Below are 21628 nucleotides of genomic sequence, written 5' to 3' on the forward strand. Positions count from 1 at the left end.
TGTCTTGGAGTACCGCAATAATATCGTATCGTGATATGTATCGAATCGTGACATGAGGGTATCGTTACACCCCTATATATCTATGATACTAAAATAACACTTCCCATGATTTGTTTTAGAATATGCAACGTTACATCTCATTTCTGTCTTTTTCAGAATGTTGACGCCTCGCCGCGTGGAATTCTGGGAAACGTAATGCCGGCGCTCTCCCGTGCACTAATGCACCTGCCAGAGCAGAAACAGAAGAGAGGGAGGTGCGTGCACAAACCCAGCCAACTTCGCAAGCACTTTCGAAAGACTATTCCGCAAGGATTGACCGCTGCAATCAACGGGAACAAGTGCCAAACGAGACAAGCAACATCTGTCTGTGCTGTCCGGACTCTCAGCAGACAAACACAGTAACCAATCAGAGAGGAGAAGGAAGACAATGGAGCCAATGAGCGTAGACCTTCACCAGGAGCTTAAACAGGATTCACACAAAAAATATTCAGCGATTCTCAATCGTCAGACATTATATATACACAAAAAGTGCCTCGTAGCTTTCTAAAATATAGACTCTCAAGCATTGACTGATGCGCTTGGAGAGAAAGGATGCTATTCTTTTACATAACTGATACAGAAGGTGTAATCGACAGGAAAAGATGAGCGTCACGGAAAGACATGGACATGATGGCACTGCTTCTGGTGATAATGATGAGGATGAAGTAAATATGAATCTCATCATCATGGTGTTCAGCTAACCTATACTAGTTCCTCATCCTCCCTGTTCCTCGTTTGTTTCTCCTCCCTCTTTGCCCCATGCATTAGTACTTAAGTGCCTGTCTCTTTTCTGCCTCTCTTTTTTCTGCTCTCTTCTTCACAGTAGTGTCCTGAAAGGAACCAGTAACAGACATTTGGCTCAGTGACACCAAGCGTCTATTTTTACTCTAAGGGTGGGGTGCATCTGTGATGGTGTCCTGCGGTAGCTTACCTCAACTGGCACGCAAGGATGCTAGCTGACCAATCCACACTGGACTATACCAATGATAGTCCGGGATGGGGGGGTTTAAAAGGATTTTATTTGGGAACCGTTCCCACACACTGTATCACAGTGACACCCTTTGCTGGCCAACAGTGGTAAAATAAAAACAGGAGTGTTAAAAACGTGATCCTCTCCTATGTTTTCTATCCCCTTTTTTATTTTATTATGATGAATATGTGTTATAAATATTTTATAGGGATAGTTGACCCAACAATTAACATTCTGTCATCATTTTCTCACCTCGTAAAAGAAGATATTTTGAGAATGTTTTTGTCAATATAATAGAAGTCAATCATTTTTCAAAATATCTTCTTTTGTGTTCCACAGAAGAAAGAAATTCATACAGGTTTGAACAACATGAGGGTGAGTAAAAGATGACAGAATTTGCATTTTTTGGGTGAACTATCCCTTTAAACAAGGACACACATTCTGCCTTGTCATCGGCCTCTGAAAGACCTCAGGTATTGAATATTTATGCGTTTCAGTGTGTGACAGCTGTGTTTGCACTAGTGTACCTGTGTTGGGTAAGTTACTCTAAAAAAAAAAAAGTAATTTATTAATTACATCTTAAACAGTGTAATTAGATTACTGTAATAATTACTCTCTCTAAAAAGTATTGGATTACAAGTTACTAGTTACTTTCTAAATCCCGTATCAACCTCGACCAGTTAAACAATGCAAGGATAGACTTGAAACGGCTCTTAATTTATATAAAATTGCATAAATTATTATTAAACTGCCCAAAGTGCGTAAAGGGAGAAGGTTATTAAAACATACATTTTAACATTTGATTTAAATGTTAAATCCACCATTGTTTTATATAGAATTGTTGAATAGTTTATACAATATTTAATGTGATACATCAGAAGTAACTTTAAATTAAGAGTAATCTCATACTTTACTTTTCAATGGCAAAGTAATTAGATTACTTAGTAATAAAGTACACCCAACACTGTTGTGTACACATATCATTTTTGTTCCTAATTGCTTGTTCAATTATTGTGTATTGGATCCAGACTGATCTGGTCTAACACACATAACAGCCCATAATGTAAATACACAACGAACAGAACCAGTTTCTCCTGTGCACTGTAAAAATGTATATGATCAATAAGTTATGACAACATATGTTTTTTACATTACTTTAACTCATCAAAATAAGAGAAGCAATTTTCACCTTTTTTATAAGTTATACAAGATTCAACTAAGTCAGTTTAATGTAATTTAAGTTGAAATTACTTAAAGGGATAGTTCACCCAAAAATGAAAATTAGCCCATCATTTACTCACCCCCAAGTCATCCGAGGTGTATATGACATTCTTCTTTCAGATCGACGCGTTTGTGTAAGAAAAATATCCATATTTAAAACTTTATCAAGTAAACTTTCGGCCGACCGCCTTCTGTGGAAAAGTGTTGGATGTTGAAAGTGAAACTCATAATGCGTACGTGACGTCATGACGAGCGGACCTGGTCGCGTTAGTCTTTCGATCGGCAGGGGAACTTTCAACCATTTTTCCATAAATTGAACAGGGAAGGCGGTCGGCCGAAAGTTTACTTGAAAAAAGTTTTAAATATGGATATTTTTCTTACACAAACGCGTCGATTCGCTTCAGAAGGCCTTTATTAACACCCCAGAGCCGCGTGGAGCAGTTATATGACGGACAGATGCACTTTTTATGGACTTCAAAAACAGAGCAACTATAAATCCAATTCTAATGCTTGGATTAGCCTGGACTTTTGTAATATAACTCAGATTTTATTCATCTGAAAGAAGAATGTCATAAACACCTCGGATGACTTGAGGGTGAGTAAATTATGGGCTAATTTTCATTTTTGGGTGAACTATCCCTTTAAACATCCAAGCTGATTGTACTTGGAGAACTTGGAGTTTTTTCGCAGTGTAATCATAAGCGGAATCCCACATATTGTTCATTTAAAAGAATGATACCCAATCTCGGCTTTAAGCCAAAGACAATACTGAAAAATATATGTTTCCAATACCACTGAAGTCGAGGTTGGAGTTACAAGGGAAAATATGGGGTAGTTCATCCAGGAAGGATAATATTTTGAAGAACACTGGGATCCAAAGAACATCGAACCCCATTGACTTCTTTTGCATGGACAAAACAACACTGAGAGATTTCTCAAAATATCTTCTTTTGTCTCACGTCTTTTGCAGCGTCTCGCGCGTGACAGCTTTCTAAAAACACGGCGCTCAACTTAAAAGTTCATTTTTTAAAAATGGGTTTTTTCGTTCTACTGACCTGCATCTCATGTTTATAACAGCAAAATTGCGTTCTGTGTGAAGTGAACCAGCCCTTAAAGGGATAGTTCACCCAAAAAAGAAAATTACCCCATGATTTACTCACCCTTCAGGTGTATATGACTTTCTTCTTTCAGATGAATACAATCAGAGTTATATTAAAAAAGCCCTGGCTAATCCAAGTCTTATAACCCTTGTAAAAAAATCCTAAAGATTCCAATAAGAAACTCCAGGAATTTCTATCATATTTTGGAACCGTTCTTATAGGATTCCGTTAGAAGTGGTCTTATAGGATATTTATGTGTTTTCCTATAGGAAACCTGAACAAGATTCCATTTAGAATTTCTATCATATTTTGGAACCGTTCTTATACGATTCCATTGGAAATCCTATAGGATATTTATGACTTGTCCTATAAGATTCTTATCTGATTCCTATTGGATTCTGAGGGAATTGTCTTATAAGACACTACATAAATATCCTGTAGGATCATTTCTACAGGATTTTAATGGGATTGGGTCTTTCTCTCTCGCTGACTCACTCACACACACACACACACACACACACACACACACACACATGTTGGTGCAACTACATTATGAGGACATTCCATAGACGTAATGGTTTTGATACAGTACAAACTGTACATTCTATCCCCCTAAACTACCCCTAAACCTACCCAACACACACACACACACTCGCGCGTGACACAGCTTTACTTAAAAGTATTTTTTTTTTTAAATGTGTCTCTAGACCTTGCACTTTTTTCGTTCTACTGACCTGCATCTCATGCTTATAACAGCAAAATCGCGTTCTGTGTGAACCAGCCCTTAAAGGGATAGGTCACCCAAAAATGTACTTACCCTTCAGGTGTATATGACTTTCTTCTTTCAGACGAATACAATCAGAGTTTTATTGAAAAATGTCTCTTCCCAGATTTATAATGGCAGCCCAAAATTTGTGAAGCCCAAAAAAGTGCATCCATCCATCATATAACTGCTCCGCACGGCTCTGGGGAGTTCATAAAGACCCTCTGAAGTGGATCGATGGGTTTGTGTAAGAAAAATATCCATATTTAAAACTTAATAAAGTAAAATATCTATAGCTTTCGCCAGACCGACTTCCGTATTCAATTTACGGAAAAAGCGTAACTGGCGTGAAGATGTCAGACATAGTGTAAGCGTTTTGAACTGCGAGAGGCGTTACACTTTCTTCGTTTACTTTATAAAGTTTTAAATATGGATATTTTTCTTACACAGGCCCATCGATTCACTTCAGAAGGCCTTTATTAACCCCCCGGAGCCGTGTGGAGCAGTTATATGATGGATAGATGCACTTTTTTGGGCTGCCATTATAAAGCTTGGATTAGCCAGGACATTTTTTTATATAACTCCGATTGTATTCGTCTGAAAGAAGAAAGCCATATACACCTAAGATGACTTGAGGGAGAGTAAATCATGGGCTAATTTTCAACTATCCCTTTAAGATGATAGAGGCTGTTTCTATACGTTGGAAGAAACATTGAGAACTTTACTAAAGCTATTCAAATGCACTCTGTGTTTGGTTCCTGTTGACGAACTATGCATAGGCTCCACATACACGTATAGGCTGTAATGTTGAGAATTTCAAGCTGCTTCACAAAAGGGCAGGCAAGCCAAAGTTTATATCATGCTACTCATGTATTTGTGTTCATATCTGTTAAAAAAAAAGCTAGATGTAACTGAAATGTGGGGCTTTTTGAAAAGTATCGTAAAGATTTGCTCTATTTTTGGCTCAATTTCAGGACATCAAGAGAAAAAAAAAACACACATAGCAATTATACACTATAACGCAAGCACATATGGCTTCTATCATTCAGACTGTATTTCTCATAATTATGACATTTCTCGGAATTGCGGCTTTACTGTATGTCTCTCACATCTCTGACAATCATGTAACTTTATCTCAATTACCTATAAAGCGGCCTCCACAGTATGTGCCCTGCCATGCGTTCAGTGTCCTCTCTCTACAGAGCGACAGTGTAACAGTATCTCGGGCTATACATCTATGAATAGCGAGCTGTCTAGCTTTACTCAGAGCTGATAGCATACAGTATACCGAGTCTTAAGGGTCATTCCACACATTTTTCATGCAGAATTCACCGGCACAAAAGAGATCTTTATGTGGAAGGTCTGGTTTCAACTTGTTATGCGCACTCACTGACATCGGTAGAGGGCAGGGCGCCTAGGATTGGAAGTGAGGGCACATATTCACGGGTGGCCTGTTACCACAGGAGTACTTGTATTATTCAGAACACACCGTGGCCGCCGGGACAGCTCTTCTCAAGGTGAATTAAACCTCAAACTCTGCAGCACTTAGAAACACTTGCAGTGCAGCAGCATTTACATTCTTGCGCATGCAGGATAAACCCGACGGCCTTTGCACTGCGATGACACAAGCACTCTCACCTACAGGAGAAACACAGATGTGAGGTTGTGCTCCACCCGTGACCTGATTGTAATCCACACGTGTCTGTATGTTCACCGCCTGGTCCCGGGGGTCTGAGGCTCGGCGCACGGATGAAGCCTACAGGCGGGGAAATGCATGACTCTTTTGAACTTTTGACATGAAAAGAAGTGACAAAAATGCTGTCTGCTGCCAGATAGTGCGAATTTTATTTCTTTAATGATGTGCACGGATAAATCATTTATAATACAGTGAGGAAAATAAGTATTTGAACACCCTGCTATTTTGCAAGTTCTCCCACTTAGAAATCATGGAGGGGTCTGAAATTACCATCGTAGGTGTATGTCCACTGTGAGAGACATAATCTAAAAAAAAATCCTGAAATCACAATGTATGATTTTTTAACTATTTATTTGTATGATACAGCTGCAAATAAGTATTTGAACACCTGAGAAAATCAATGTTAATATTTGGTACAGTAGCCTTTGTTTGCAATTACAGAGGTCAAACGTTTCCTGTAGTTTTTCAGCAGGTTTGCACACACTGCAGGAGGGATTTTGGCCCACTCCTCCACACAGATCTTCTCTGGATCAGTCAGGTTTCTGGCCTGTCGCTGAGAAACATGGAGTTTGAGCTCCTCCAAAGATTCTCTATTGGGTTTAGGTCTGGAGACTGGCTAGGCCACGCCAGAACCTTGATATGCTTCTTACAGAGCCACTCCTTGGTTATCCTGGCTGTGTGCTTCGGGTCATTGTCATGTTGGAAGACCCAGCCTCGACCCATCTTCAATGCTCTAACTGAGGGAAGGAGGTTGTTCCCCAAAATCTCGCAATACATGGCCCCGGTCATCCTCTCGCCCTGTCGCCCTGTCCCATGTGCAGAAAAACACCCCCAAAGCATGATGCTACCACCCCCATGCTTCACAGTAGGGATGGTGTTCTTGGGATGGTACTCATCATTCTTCTTCCTCCAAACACGTTTAGTGGAATTATGACCAAAAAGTTCTATTTTGGTCTTATCTGACCACATGACTTTCTCCCATGACTCCTCTGGATCATCCAAATGGTCATTGGCAAACTTAAGACGGGCCTGGACATGTGCTGGTTTAAGCAGGGGAACCTTCCGTGCCATGCATGATTTCAAACCCTGACGTCTTAGTGTATTACCAACAGTAACCTTGGAAACGGTGGTCCCAGCTCTTTTCAGGTCATTGACCAGCTCCTCCCGTGTAGTTCTGGGCTGATTTCTCACCTTTCTTAGGATCATTGAGACCCCACGAGGTGAGATCTTGCATGGAGCCCCAGTCCGAGGGAGATTGACAGTCATGTTTAGCTTCTTCCATTTTCTAATGATTGCTCCAACAGTGGACCTTTTTTCACCAAGCTGCTGGGCAATTTCCCCATAGCCCTTTCCAGCCTTGTGGAGGTGTACAATTTTGTCTCTAGTGTCTTTGGACAGCTCTTTGGTCTTGGCCATGTTAGTAGTTGGACTCTTACTGATTGTATGGGGTGGACAGGTGTCTTTATGCAGCTAACGACCTCAAACAGGTGCATCTAATTTAGGATAATAAATGGAGTGGAGGTGGACATTTTAAAGGCAGACTAACAGGTCTTTGAGGGTCAGAATTCTAGCTGATAGACAGGTGTTCAAATACTTATTTGCAGCTGTATCATACAAATAAATAGTTTTAAAAAATCATACATTGTGATTTCTGGATTTTTTTTTATTTTTGATTATGTCTCTCACAGTGGACATGCGCCTACGATGACAATTTCAGACCCCTCCATGATTTCTAAGTGGGAGAACTTGCAAAACAGCAGGGTGTTCAAATACTTATTTTCCTCACTGTATATACTGCAATATTCCATAAAAAAAAAAAAACAAGAATTGTCCGTTTCGGTTTCATGGTGACTTTTAAAGTATCGCTTTACATTATTTGGCTACTGGATAATGTTAACAAATAACCAAATATCTATACAAGCAGTGTTTTCGAAAATCACATTCAGGTCTGAATCCATTTTGCTTTTTTCTGATCTAATTAATTGCCAATGTATAATGTTTAAGCACTATATATTTTTCTAATAAAATGTATATGTTTCACTTAAAAATGTTACAGAAATAAACTGGGTTGTGAATGGCGTTGGAAAGTTGTCTTCATGTAGAGCAGAAGCATGCAGAAAATGTGCACCGTAGAAAAATACAGAAGATATAAATTCAGTTTGTTTAGAAAATATGTACTAAAAAAGGGAGAAAAAAGAAGTATCTTATGCTCACCAAGGCTGCATTTAGGAGATCAAAAGCTCTAATCGTAAAAGCCCTAACATTGAGAAATATTTTAAAAAGAATACCATTTTGGAGCTCTTTAATGTGGCGGGATTATTGTAGTTCCTCGAGCACGTGTGAACGGACCATCACTTGCTTTACTAGGCTACTAGTGATCACAAAATTAACATGAATGAACGAGGGTATGTTGAAAGAAATTACTGATGTTACTGAATTATATGTAATCGCTCAATCAGTGTTTCAACCACGGAAAGATGCTTGTAAACAATGTCCCATAAATATTTATTTACCTCAGAAAAGCTATTAGTGTCCATAAACTAAAGTAAGCGAGAAAAAAACATTTTGCAACAAAAAACACTATTACACATATATCATATTTTTACTGTTATATGATTAAAACATTATTATTATAACAATATTATTAGAAAAACTGTTTAATGTGCAATCGTATCCGTTGTTAAAGGTGCAGTGGGTAATATGTATGAGGATCTATTAACAGAAATGCAATATAATATACACAACTATGTTTTCAGTGGTGTATAGAGACCTTACATAATGAACCGTTATGTTTTTATTACCTTAGAATGAGCCATACATACACCGCGGGTCCCCTTACAGTGAAGTCGCCATTTTGCGCCGCCATGTTTCTACAGTAGCCCTAAACGGACAAACTTCTTTATAGAGCGCTATCTACTCTCTGCTGTCTCAGACGACATCTTTGTCCCGTGTCAGCCACCGTAGCTTCTCTATGCGCTTCGAAAGGGAGGGGGTGAGCGGTGGGCGGTTGCAATTCCCAACCTCACCACTAGATGCCGCTAAAATTTACACACTGCTCCTTTAATTTGTACCTTTAACAACAGGTTTCCTTAGTTTACAATATTAGTACAGAGAAAAAAATCCTTGAGAAAAAAATAACATCAAAAGCCTATCAAAAAAGAATCATATTGAATGTCAAGCTATTGAATTCATAAATTGGCAGCCCTGATACCATCCAAAGATTTGTTTTTTATTTATATAGGCCTGCTTTATATAGAGTTGATATGGCAATTAGGAAATACCTCAAATTTTGTCACGCTATCATGTGTGGAAACTTTTAACTGTGTGTTACAACCTCGCTCACCCCAGCCCAGTCCAGCCTCAAAGTTGTTAACTTTCACCTTATGCTAATTTTACACGGCTGCTAATAGCTCTAGCCTTGCAACATATGCCTACTCTCTTACAGCTGAGCTGCAGCAGGAAGTGTTCCTGCTTTATTACTTCCCTTTTGGCTCAGCGAGGCAGGAAGGCCAGCGAGTATGTGCACATGAGAAGGAGAGTGACAGAGACACATCACTAGTCTTGGTTATCACAACAAGCTAATTCAGCATTTATGTCCTTTCCTACAGCCCTCTGTTTCCTCTCCTGTCCACGCACATTTAAATCTGACACAGTTGTGATGCGTTTAATCCATGAGCCTCATTGATCGCTCCGTCGTTTGAGTGGAAGGTCCAACCAAAGTTCAGCAGACGCAGGTCGATGGGGAACAGTAGTTTTGCTGTGTGTATTCACCGCCCACTGCATGGAGGGCAATTATGTTTTAATGCATTTTAATACCCTGTCATTATCGCTAAACAAAAACAGCTTTCTTTCTGACCCTTTTCTCCTGCCAGTTTCTTTCACGTATATCTCCATCTCTCCCGTCTGCTAACAAGGTGGCCATATTTAGCATATCAACATGTTTATGTGCTACTCGCTGAGAGAAGCTGGTTTAGTCAGTCAAACTGAGGAAGCTCAGATGAGATTTTCTGAATGGCTGAGACTGAAGCTATCAGAAGTTGGCTTTACATCTGAACAAAAAGGCTCCCTGTACCCTAAGACTAGCTGTACAGAGTGTGAATAGCCGAGCGGTGCGAGAGCGGGGAGGGGTCACGTCACTGCGGGGCCTCTATATTTTATTTTCCCCAAGAGCTGCCTGAGATCCCACAGACACATGCTACAGAATTCCCCCTCAGAAAGAGGGAGGGAGGGAGACCAGAAGACTTGGGTGAGAAAGCGACAGAATGCAACGTGTTCACACACACAGGCAGTTTTGTCTTTTAGCCTATACGTTTACTTGTTTTCAAACTGGAAAATCATGAAGAATATCACACTTTTTCACACAGAGAAAAGCTTTCGATTCTCACTGCAAACTTCTTAAGAGTGTTGGAATGTTCCATTGTTGAAGCATTTAAGGGGGAAGTGTGGTAATCCATTGTACAATGTATGTGGTCATGATTGACAGAAAACCCTTTATTTTTTTTCTTTGTCCCGGCTTCATGCTGAGCTTTTTCGATGGGGTGTAGACAAGGGGATTTTTTTTTTTTTGCTTAGGCCCCTCTAATGGGAAACGGTTAGGGGTCATTCTTAAAAATGAGGCTTGATGCGAGGCATTTGCTAAGCAAAACTCTAACTACCATTTACGGTTATGATGTTTTTGATCAGTCAGAAACTGTAATGTTGATTCATTCCAGTGAGTAATAAAAAAATGTGCATGCTGAAAAATTGTGTTCACACTTTGCAGGGTTGCTCAAATATGCATTTTCAGGTCCTTTTCTTTTTCTTTTGTTACTTCAGTCCTAATTAAAGAAGGAAACACACAACTCCTCAATGAACTCCAAGAACCCTGTGAGCTCATTCTCACAGCGCACACATGCCATCTGGTGGCCATCTGTGGCACACGCACTCAAAAAATATTGTTGGATCAACCTGACGAAGGCTTATGGTGTACGTGTCACCTGTTTTTATAAGATTAAGCCATGATGAATTAAAGGCTTTTTAACTTTTTCTACTCCCTTCGAGTGCCTTGGAAATTCATTATTTATTTAATTGAGCCATCCCTTTCATCCAAAGAGCACCGAGAAGGATTTCACACCCCGTGCAGCACTTCTTTCTTGATATTGTGGACCAAATCTGCAATATTCAGCTCTTTGTTGATCCTGGGACAATATTCCAATCAACCAATCAGATTTGAGGGACAAGTTTAGTTTATGTCAAGTTTGGGATACAGTAGATGCTTCTTTATCAGTGTGATTCGCCTGTCATTCCCTCTGATTTTAGGGTTAGGTCTTGGGGTGTGGGATAGGATTAGGACTACATTTTCGGACAGGAATTTTGTTCCAGGATCAACAAAATGTGTTGATACAGGAACATGTCTGACTTGGCCAAACAAAAATTGTAAATGGAATAAATTAGTTTCCATTAATCTCAATATAACAATTAAGTGAACGTGGGAGTGAATTTAAAAATATTTTCACTTAGTTTACATGTTGCATTTTTGCCAAGTGTTTATTAATTCTTCTTTTCTCTATTCTAAATATTTCAAACAAAATATGCTCACTTGAGAATACTGTTACCCAAGTCTAATTTCACTATTAAAATAATAATCATACTCATACTGCGGGAAGTGACATTATTTTAACAGAAAAACAAAAGATTGTTGAGCTTTACAAAATAGAAAGCTGTAGGAAACCATGCAGCTAAAGCATTGCAAATCCCCATTTCCGCCATCAGGGCAATAATTAAGAAGTTCCAATCAACTAAAGATGTTACGAATCTACCTGGAAGAGGACGTGTGTCTACTCTATATCGTCTTAATGCACGGCGAGGAGGAGAGTTCGAGTGGACAAAGACTCTCCAAGGATCACAGATGGAGAATTGCAGAGATTAGTTGAGTCTTGCGGTCAGAAAGCCTAAAAAAAAATTATCAAACAGCCCCTACATCACCATATGTTGCTTCAGAGGGTTTCCTCGCTCATCCAGAAACAAACTCCAGCATATTCAGTTGTCAGACACGACTGGAACTTCATACACGACTGGTTCTGTGGTCAGATTAAACAAAAAAAAAAAAAAGAGCTTTTTGGAAGCAAACCCACCAGATGAGTTTGGTGCAAACCGGGATAAAAAGTACCCCATGCACAAAACCTGACGGCTTCTGCTAGAAATCTTATAATGGGCCGTGGTTGGATCTTCCAGCAGGACAACGATCCAAAACAAACATCAAAATCAACACAAAAAAACTGTCACTGAGCACAAAATGAAGCTTCTGCCATGGCCGTCCCAGTCCCCTGAACTGAACCCTAGAAAATGAGTAGGGTGAACTAAAGAGAAGCACCACCAACATGGATCTGGGAATCTGGAGGGATTCTGTATGGAGGAATGGTCTCTGATCTCGTCAGGTGTTCTCCAAACTCAGAAAGAACCAGAAGAAAACTCAGAGCTGTTATCTTGGGAAAAGGAGGTTGCAAAAAGTATTTAATTAAAAGGTGCAGATAATGGTGGCCAACGTGTTTTGGAGAAAAACATTTTTCATAATGTGATTTACCTCACACTGTCAATACTTTTACTTCAATGAAAGGTTAGATTTTTGTGATTTTTTTGAATGGAAGATCAAAAGAATAAACAATTCACATTTATTTGTATAGCCATCTTTGATCATATTTACCAGGGGTGCCAATAATTCTGACCACAACGGTATATAAATCGCACAATTAACCAAGCCTGGCATTGTCATGTAAACTCACAATTGCTCTTTGGATATTGGCTAAAGGTCCTTATTTCTTGCCACTGTATAGGGTGAATAAAGCGCCTGATCTTAACCAGAGTGTATTTCTGAAAGTCTGGTATCCAATTTCATAAAAATACTCCCTTAAGTTGCAAAAAGCATAACAATCTTGCATACTTATCTTATAAGTTCTGCACAACATGACCCAGCTAGAGCAGAATCCCCTTTCAAAATCCTCTTCATTAAAATATCAGCACATTGGGGAAAAATGTATTTCCAATGCGTGATTAAGTTTAGCTCTACATTTGCCTGAACAACTAAAAACCATAGTTTTTCAGTAGCACTCAGAAAAGGCAACTTGGAAATTTCAAGGACATTTTCAGCAAACAGAACCCAGATCCATGGGGATTTTGGTAAATAAACTATTAGAACATAAAAAGCGTGTTCGCATGTACAGTATGAGCTCATCTCCACCTAAGTAAACTAATTAATATGTTCAATGACCAAAAAAAAAAAAGTCTTAAAAAAAACGTAAATATGTAGGCCTATGTAAAGTTACATTGCTGTGCTTGAAAGGATCATGGGAATGAAATAACCAAATGTTAATCAAAGGCAAGTAAAGAGAAAACCGTATGAAACTCAGAACTCAAATTTAATGCAAATGAATTTGATTACAGTTCTGGCGCCATCTACCTACAGAAGAGAGAAACACTTCACATTGCAGTCTGTGGGCGTCAATGACGGCTGCCGTTGGATACAGTTAAAATATGAAAGAGGCAGATCTCATTCTGAGGCAATTGTGACCAGGGTGGCATTGGGTATCGATGTTACCTCATAAAATGGATCAATACCCTCTGCTGTAGGTGTAGTAGGATCCAGCTTTGGCTCAGAGGAATAGACAGTTGGTTTAGGTAGAGGATCTTCTTCTGTGGTGAGGTCTACAGCAGCTGTTGTCATAAACTCAGGTCCACTTAAATCCACTGTACTTTCATCAGTTTCATATGGGAAGGCTGAGGTCATAGAGGAATTGTCGATTGTTGAGTCAAAAAGCAGCTTTTTAAAGCTTTTTACCACCAGTGGGGTTGAACTGGAGCTGTTTTGAACACTTCTGAGATCCACTTTGTCCTTTGCCTTGCTGTTGGCAGAACGGGGTTTGGTGAAGGAGGCTGTACCTGCTATATCTGAAAACCGAACTGGTTTATAATTTTTAAGACCTTTCCTTTTTGAAGACTTTTTGAGGTTCGGTTTGGCTGAGACTTTATTAAACGTATTAACGTACCTTCCGACAACAAAGCTGCTTGTGGGACTTGATGCCTGGGACACACCAACAGCGCTGAGGTCGATATCCGTTTCATTCGTCCAGGCTGAGGGTAGGAGGTTAGCTTTACTGTAATGTTTGTTAGTAGGTCTGTATATAATTGACGAGCTATTGGTTTTATGATTATTAATGTCAGCAGCTCTATATATTGCAGATTTAGAGGATGGGATTGCGTTATTCTTGCTTGAATTTTCTCCTCCTTTAGTCACTTCATCCGGCCCAGCAACCACAACGCTACTTGTTGGTCTCGATTGTGTGCCACCTGAGATTCTGTCCTTCTTACTTTCCTTTATTGGATTTACCAGACTTTCAGTTTCCTTGAAGTTATACCACTTAAGTGGCTGGATAACAGCAGCACTGCCTATTTGAGGAGATCCAGTCATTCTGTTCATAAGAGAAGACTTAAGGACCGGAAGAACAAGCTCTGATGTGGGATTCTCAAGACTGTTGCTAGACTTCATGGACGAGGAGTACGTGTTGGGCCCAACAAACCTGGCGTTTGAGGAGCTCACTGTTGGGATTTCACCTTGGTTCGATTCAGTCTGAGCTTGAGTGTTTTGTGCTGAAGTAAACCTGCTTGAAATCCACCTCTGAGATGTTTTTGACTGAACTTCATTCAATTTTAAGCGGTCATACCCCATTTTAGGATAGTTCTGTAAAGCATTTGGCACGGGAGACATGGTGTTACTTACAACTTCAGTAGAAGAGACGGTTTCACGCTGAGGTCCATTATCAAAAGAATCTGTCTGATCCCGATCAGGTTGTTTTTCTTGGCTTGCTTCAATGTCCTTGATCCGGAAACGTGTTTTATCATAACTATTAGGCGTCAAGGGCTTTTGAGCAAGTGCACTTAGGGTGTTACGAGGGGCATATTGCACATTAGATAAAGATTTGATGAAAGAGTGCATTTCTGCTTTTTGTAGAGATGTCTGCATTGTAGGGGCATGTATGAAACCTCTAAAAGCAAACGGCTTTTTAGAAGTCAGATAGTATGGCTGGGTTTGGCTGCTAGACATACCGGACACAGATGGACTAACGCTGTGGACGTTCTTCATTGTGTTACCTGGCACTGGATAATTTCTAGTGACTAATGATTGTACTGTACTTTGTTCTGTCCTATTTCGTACATTATGCTGACTTGTCTTCCTTAATGAATATGTTGTGTCTGGCAGATTCAAATGTGCATCATGTTCCGAAAACAAGGTGTTCTTTGGAAACTGCATTCGTGGGGTCAAATGTGTGCCCTGTTTTTTCTGGTTGGATAGGGTTGGACTTCGGAAGCCAATGTTTTCATCTGATAAGAACCCCTTGTAAGAGCGGGCAGCGTTGGTCTCTAAAGGCCTGATGGCAGACAGGCCTGTTGCCAAGTTATCATACTTCTTTTGACTGTGGAACCTTTGAATGGGAGTAGAATTCGGACTACTTTGTGCCCTATTTTGGTAGCCATTTTGTGTCGATTGAACGTCCTTGAAAGTGTAGCTGCCCATGCCATACTTAAAGCTACTTCCCGGATTTGCTTTCAGACCGGCACCCCTTTCAGAGTTAGACTGCTTGAGCTGGTCATGTTGAGAAGAAAACATCTGAGATTTTTTTAAGGGAAGGATGCTTTGACCTCCATTTGAATTTGACTTCTTAATAAAAGGAGCTATTGGGGTTTGAACTGCTGGAGGTTCGGACACTTTGGAAAAAGCTACATCCCTTCTATTCTCATAGGAAGTTACTTCGGTCCCAGCAGTAAAGGCATGTGGCAATGATTTGCTCGCTTGCGGACTTGCTCTTACAATTGAGAGAGACGTACTTGACGGAACAACTTTTCTAAGCACTTTCTGATTCTGGCCATTGTTTTGAAGGAAGTTACCAAACAGGACGTTTCCCCCACTCGTATCGTACTTCACAGTTGAGCTTCCAGACATGTAATTAGTTGGAATTCTTTCAGCATGTGCTGGTCTGATGATCGGCTGGGCAGAAATAGTTTCCCTCAAATAGGGTTCATTGAATCCTAATGGTCTTGAACTGTCTGAATACGTTTCTGATTTAGATTTTGAAATAGGCTGAGATCCAAATGATCCAGATCTAAAGTCATTTGCTGTATGCATTCCATTCGTCAGACCTTTCTTCGTCTGCCATGGGGCCAGATTAATATCACTAGAGCTCTTTTGGTTCGGTGTGAAGTATAAAGGATTCGGTTCCCGTTGGGCCGTTTGGAAATAATAGCTTCTTTTGGCATCAATTCCATTATTAAATTTGACGCTTGACAACTCAACAGGATTGTTTCTACTATTGACATTGGATGAGATCGTATTTGGGACTGAACGGTAATCGATATCTACAGAAGCTCTTGCCTCAGTGGGACTGAAGCTTGATTGTTTGGCATAGCCATCATTTCTCTGGCTGAATAGAGAGGAGTTGATCCTCAGCAGCTGATATGGGTTGTTCGATTGTTCTGTGTTCCTGTGAAGATTGCTTCTCACTGAATTTTGGATGGCTGGATTAACACTTCTGAAATTTTCCAACGCTTGTTTTTTGATCTTTGGATCATTTTCTGTGATGTCTCCTAAAGACATGAACCAAACACATATGCAAGTTATTTCTGAATAGATATGGCAGCTAATTTAAAGCCAGTTTATTGCAGTATATTTTCTGAAAAAACACCCATAGTTATTTTAAATACACAAAAAAAGGTGCTATACAGCTCTAAAAGTGGTTCATTGGTTCGGAATCATACGCTCTAAAAACAAACAAAAAAAAGGTTCTATATGGCACCAAAAATAGTTCTTCATCGTAATCATAGAGGAACCACTTTTGGTGCTATATAGCACCATATCTTAACATGTTCTGTATAAACTCTTAAAAAAAAAAGGTTCTATATTGCACCAAAAATGGTTCTTGGCTCGTAATCATAGGGGAACCTTTTTTAGTGCTATATAGCACCAATTTTGGTGCTTCAGTGGTTCTTCAGCGGTTCTTCGACTAAGGTGCTATATAGCACCTCTGAAGAACCGCTGAAGAACCACTGAAGCACCAAAATTGGTGCTATATAGCACTAAAAAAGGTTCCCCTACACTCTAAAAAAAAAGGCTCGTAATCATAGGGGAACCTTTTTTAGTGCTATATAGCACCAATTTTGGTGCTTCAGTGGTTCTTCAGCGGTTCTTCAGAGGTGCTATATAGCACCTTAGTCAAAGAACCGGTGAAGAACCTCTGAAGAACCGCTGAAGAACCTCTGAAGAACCGCTGAAGAACCACTGAAGCACCAAAATTGGTGCTATATAGCACTAAAAAAGGTTCCCCTATGATTACGAGCCAAGGACCATTTTTGGTGCAATATAGAACCTTTTTTTTTTTAGAGTGTATGATTACGAGCCTTTTTTTTTTAGAGTGTATGGTAGTGGTGCTATATAGCACCTTAGTCAAAGAACCAGTGAATAACCGCTGAAGAACCACTGAAGCACCAAAATTGGTGCTATACAGCACTTAAAAAGGTTCCTTTATGATTACGAGCCAAGCACCATTTTTGGTGCCATACAGAACCTTTTTTGTGTAGGGGAACCACTTTAAGTGCTATATAGCACCAAATCTTGGTGCTTCAGTGGTTCTTCAGCAGTTCTTTGGGATGACTGAGGCTATATAGCACCATATCTTAACATGTTCTGTTTGTATATGGTAGCGGTGCTATATAACACCTCATTCAGCGCTGAGGTGTACCTGAGGTTCACAGGTAACACCAGTGAAGAACCACTGAAAAACCAAGATTGGTGCTATACAGCACTTAAAAAGGTTCCCCTATGATTATAAGCCAAAAAACACTTTTTAGTGCCATAAAGCACCTTTTTTTGAGTGTATTTAAATTATTTGTGGGACTAAATCTTACCTAATGACAGTTCAGGAAAACATCCCACAACAGAGAGGATCAAACAAACCAATGGCAGTCTACAAAAAAAGTAGTCAATCTTAAGAATTGCAACAAATTATTACAATAATTGACAAAAAAACCTGTTTATGTTGCACTGAATGCGTACCTCAGATAGTATTGAAGAGACATGTTTGAAGGACGAGTGACCCTTGTGCTTACGTGCCACACAAAGCTTTTTTTAACACACCTGCTCAAAATTATCTTACTTCTTCTTCTTCTATTGGTGGCTGGCAAACAACTTTCGGGTGCATTACCGCCCCCCACTGATCTGGAGTGTGGACTAATGATCTATATAAACACCCAAATTATAGGGATAAAGAGAACAAAAATTACAATGAGAAAACCCCCCCGAATAAATCAATAAAAATTATAATTCTCAAAGTCTATTCATTAATCTTGTTGATCCTAAATAGTCTATAAGAGATTTCCAACCCTTGTCACCTGCAGATATTTTAAGAAGATCACTGGTATTTTCCTCTCCATTTTCTTTAAAACTTCTCTCTCTGAATCATATTTCTGCAAATGCACATTCTCACATGGGTTCTAAAATATGATGAAATTGTATGACTCTTACAACAAGACAAACAGTGCGGTAAACTTGCTATAAAAATTATAAAAAGTTTTATTTGGTTCACATGTAGAAGTACAGTAATTGCATATCTTAATAACTCTTAATACAAATGTAAAATACTTTAAAATAAATACATTAAATTAATTTGTAATCATGAAACTTGTACAAGACAAACATCATTTAGGCTCTGTCATTTGATACAAATGTAACACTCCTTATAATTACACTAATTAAAAGGATACAAGTGTCATTTCATAACAATTCTTACGTATAAATACATTACCATTTAAAAAGGAAAAAACTTCCTGTTTCTTTCCATGATTTTGTAACAGCAAACAACAGCACCAAAACATGATATTGGCCAAAAATGAATAATCTTTTGACAATGTGGTTCATTTCAGCAGAATAAAAGCTTTTTGAACATGTTTTGTTCTTATGTTTATTGGTTGCTCTGGGACAAGGCAACCCTACATTTCTGTTATGGCAACAAGACACACCCAACAGCAAACAGTCCCGTGTCCCGCATGCTCTCCTGTTCCACCTCTTCAAACACAAACACATGACATCCATAGGTTCCCACTGAGAGGTGTCAGTCACCCATGAGCCCGAGGCAGGGCACCCACAGACATCCGAGGGGCCACGTCCACACACAATTATTCAGATGAGCAGTAAACCCGTGTGTTTTTCAATAGCTGATTCTTAAATGATTAGGCTACATCTGGTCCCTTAAATCATGCTTGTGCAGTTTCATCTTTTGGTTTAAGGAGTGTCTCTGAGAACTCTTCACATCATGAGGCAGGACATCATTGCCAGGTCCCTCAAGTCCGCATCAGTCAAGCAATCTGAAAACACAAATGACAATTAGTTCTTGAAGCACTTAATAGTAGGCCTATTACATTGACATATGCCAGGTTACAAAGAGCACGTTATCCAGGTGAAATACTCACTTCTTCTCTCCTCATGATCCCCGGTGACTTTTTTGCACAGGCGCCTTATGCATTTCATCAGGTGTCCTTTGCGGGATCTTGTCGGCGGTGACGGGTCCTCTTTTGGTGGGCTGACCGCGTCCTGCTCGGGCTCCTCGGTGTCTTCATCGTCATCCGTACATTCCCCCGAGCTTCCCGCGGTCACCAGCAGCTCAAATATGTCCTCGTCTACCGGCAGGTTGTCTTGGACCCTCGCCGCCGACAGCGACGTGGAGTGGCGGCACAGCGGACACGCTATCCGGGGCTCGGGGCTCTCCGCGGACTGCGCGAGCGTCAACAGGCAGCTCTCACAAAACGCGTGTTTGCAGCTCAGCTGTCGAGGACACCGCCGACTGACGTTGTAAGATCGGTAGCAGATTCCGCACTCCGTTTCTGGAACCATTATGTCCTGTTTGCTTGTTTCTTGTCGCGAACTCTTCTTGAAGGAGTAGTTGATAGTAAAGTGCCGGTGACTCACTTTGGGGATTCTTAAATAGGCTGTTTGGAGGCGGATGGCATGAGGGAGGAGGGATTTGGCTCTCTCTCTCTCTCTCTCTCTCTCTCTCTCTCTCTCTCTCTCTCTCTCTCTCTCTCTCTCTCTCTCTCTCTCTCTCTCTCTCTCTCTCTCTCTCTCTCTCTCTCTCTCTCTCTCTCTCTCACTCTCATGGAAACGGCCTTGTTTAGCTACAGTAATAGTATAAACAAAGTGACGCCATCGGCTCTAGGCGCGGTGATGTCATTACTCCTCATGCATGACCTCACCTAACAGTGTCAAAGTTAAGTATCCTACGTGCGTGTCTTAACGTGTTGTAACAGATGTTGCAATGTACTTGTATCCCTAAATAGAAAGGGGGAATTCAGATTGATTGGGACACTTTTTCTAAGTCATCTCAATGGCAAAAAGTGTCCCATTCACCCTAATTAAGTTGGCTTGAGAGAGCCAACTTACTGAAATGCTATTTAAACTATTTTAAAAAATATATATTATTATTCTTCTGACTAAAATTGTTGACTCTTAACTCCTAGAGTTTTTTCTATCTATCTATCTATCTATCTATCTATCTATCTATCTATCTATCTATCTATCTATCTATCTATCTATCTATCTATCTATCTATCTATCTATCTATCTATCTATCTATCTGTCTGTCTGTCTGTCTGTCTGTCTGTCTGTCTGTCTGTCTGTCTGTCTGTCTGTCTGTCTGTCTGTCTGTCTGTTTATCTATCCGTCCGTCCGTCCGTCCGTCTGTCTGTCTATTTGTTTATCTATCTATCTATCTATCTATCTATCTATCTATCTATCTATCTATCTATCTATCTATCTATCTATCTATCTATCTATCTATCTATCTATCTATCTATCATCTATCTATCTATCTATCTATCTATCTATCTATCTATCTATCTGTCTGTCTGTCTGTCTGTCTGTCTGTCTGTCTGTCTGTCTGTCTGTCTGTCTGTCTGTCTGTCTGTCTGTCTGTCTGTCTGTCTGTCTGTCTGTCTGTCTGTCTGTCTGTCTGTCTGTCTATCTATCTATCTGTCTGTCTGTCTGTCTGTCTGTCTCAAAGTTTATCTCGAATAACTTTTTGTATCTAGTTAAAGCTTGCGTTAAATCGGAATTCCCCATTTAATGATTTTGGCATGTCAGATTTTAACAATTGAATGATTTTGGCACCAGGCATGTCAGATGTATGAAAACACCTATAATTCCTTCAAAGGGAAAACCGAAACCTTTCCAAAGTGTGTGTGGGTGGCTTAGATCTTACTGATATGTACAGTAATTCTGGGAAATCCAGTAAATCATTGTCAAAAGAGGCTTGGTTTATTTCAATTCACCCTCACTGAGTTTTTTTTAAACAATGCCATGAAATAAAATATTTTTTGTGGGGGGGGTCCATTTTGATGTGTTTTTAGATTTAAGGTGACATTTAATCTCACACTCAGAGTTATGTAAGGTTGTTAAAACTATATAAAAAAATATATCATATAGGCCTATGTCAAATACATTGGCCTCTTTTTCTTTCCTTCCCTATAATTTACGGGAATCATTGTCTTTACGAAACACTGAGTGCCCCTACACTGTAAGATTGGGGGGAAACAACTGTTTTATAAAAATAAACAAATGATTACAGTAAGGGAAATCCAATACATCAGGGCTGGGAGGCTCAACAAAGCCTCTCTACCCCACTGTGTGATTTCCCAGAATGCATTCCCGTTTTCTCCCTCCCCACCATTCCCTTACTTGGGCTTGGGTGTGCCGCTCTGTTTCTAAACTGGCTTCAGCCGGCTGTCCTTTCCTCAGGGTTTTCTTCTTTACAACCCACGCTTGT

The 21628-nt window shown here is 39.8% G+C and overlaps 3 protein-coding genes across 4 annotated transcripts in view; 1 reads left to right on the forward strand and 2 right to left on the reverse strand.

Moving 5' to 3' along the window:
- Positions 1-1557, forward strand: part of LOC307121456 (insulin receptor substrate 1-B) — an 85181-nt gene extending 83624 nt beyond the window's left edge. Inside the window, exon 3 of one of the 2 annotated variants that reach the window (XM_079809051.1) lies at positions 157-1557. In XM_079809051.1, the coding sequence (XP_079665177.1) occupies positions 157-164 (8 nt within the window). In that variant the 3' untranslated portion in view covers positions 165-1557. The remainder of the gene's footprint in view (positions 1-156) is intronic. The other variant, XM_079809050.1, reaches the window with a different exon arrangement.
- Positions 1558-13165: 11608 nt separating this feature from the next.
- LOC307142786 (uncharacterized protein) lies at positions 13166-17974 on the reverse strand. Its single transcript, XM_079843893.1, has 3 exons — positions 17869-17974; positions 17721-17779; positions 13166-16403 (listed from the first exon to the last, which is right to left on the reverse strand). The coding sequence occupies exons 1-3, from the start codon at positions 17889-17891 to the stop codon at positions 13315-13317; spliced, it is 3171 nt and encodes a 1056-aa protein (XP_079700019.1). The 5' UTR covers positions 17892-17974; the 3' UTR covers positions 13166-13314.
- Positions 17975-18362: 388 nt separating this feature from the next.
- Positions 18363-19870, reverse strand: LOC307122917 (E3 ubiquitin-protein ligase RNF182). The gene is made up of 2 exons (XM_079811254.1): positions 19281-19870; positions 18363-19175 (listed from the first exon to the last, which is right to left on the reverse strand). Exons 1-2 carry the CDS (start codon positions 19699-19701, stop codon positions 19117-19119), a joined length of 480 nt encoding a protein of 159 aa, XP_079667380.1. The 5' UTR covers positions 19702-19870; the 3' UTR covers positions 18363-19116.
- Positions 19871-21628: the final 1758 nt, after the last annotated feature.

The sequence above is a fragment of the Gobio gobio genome (assembly GCF_949357685.1).
Source record: "Gobio gobio genome assembly, chromosome: 2".
Lineage (NCBI taxonomy): Eukaryota > Metazoa > Chordata > Actinopteri > Cypriniformes > Gobionidae > Gobio > Gobio gobio.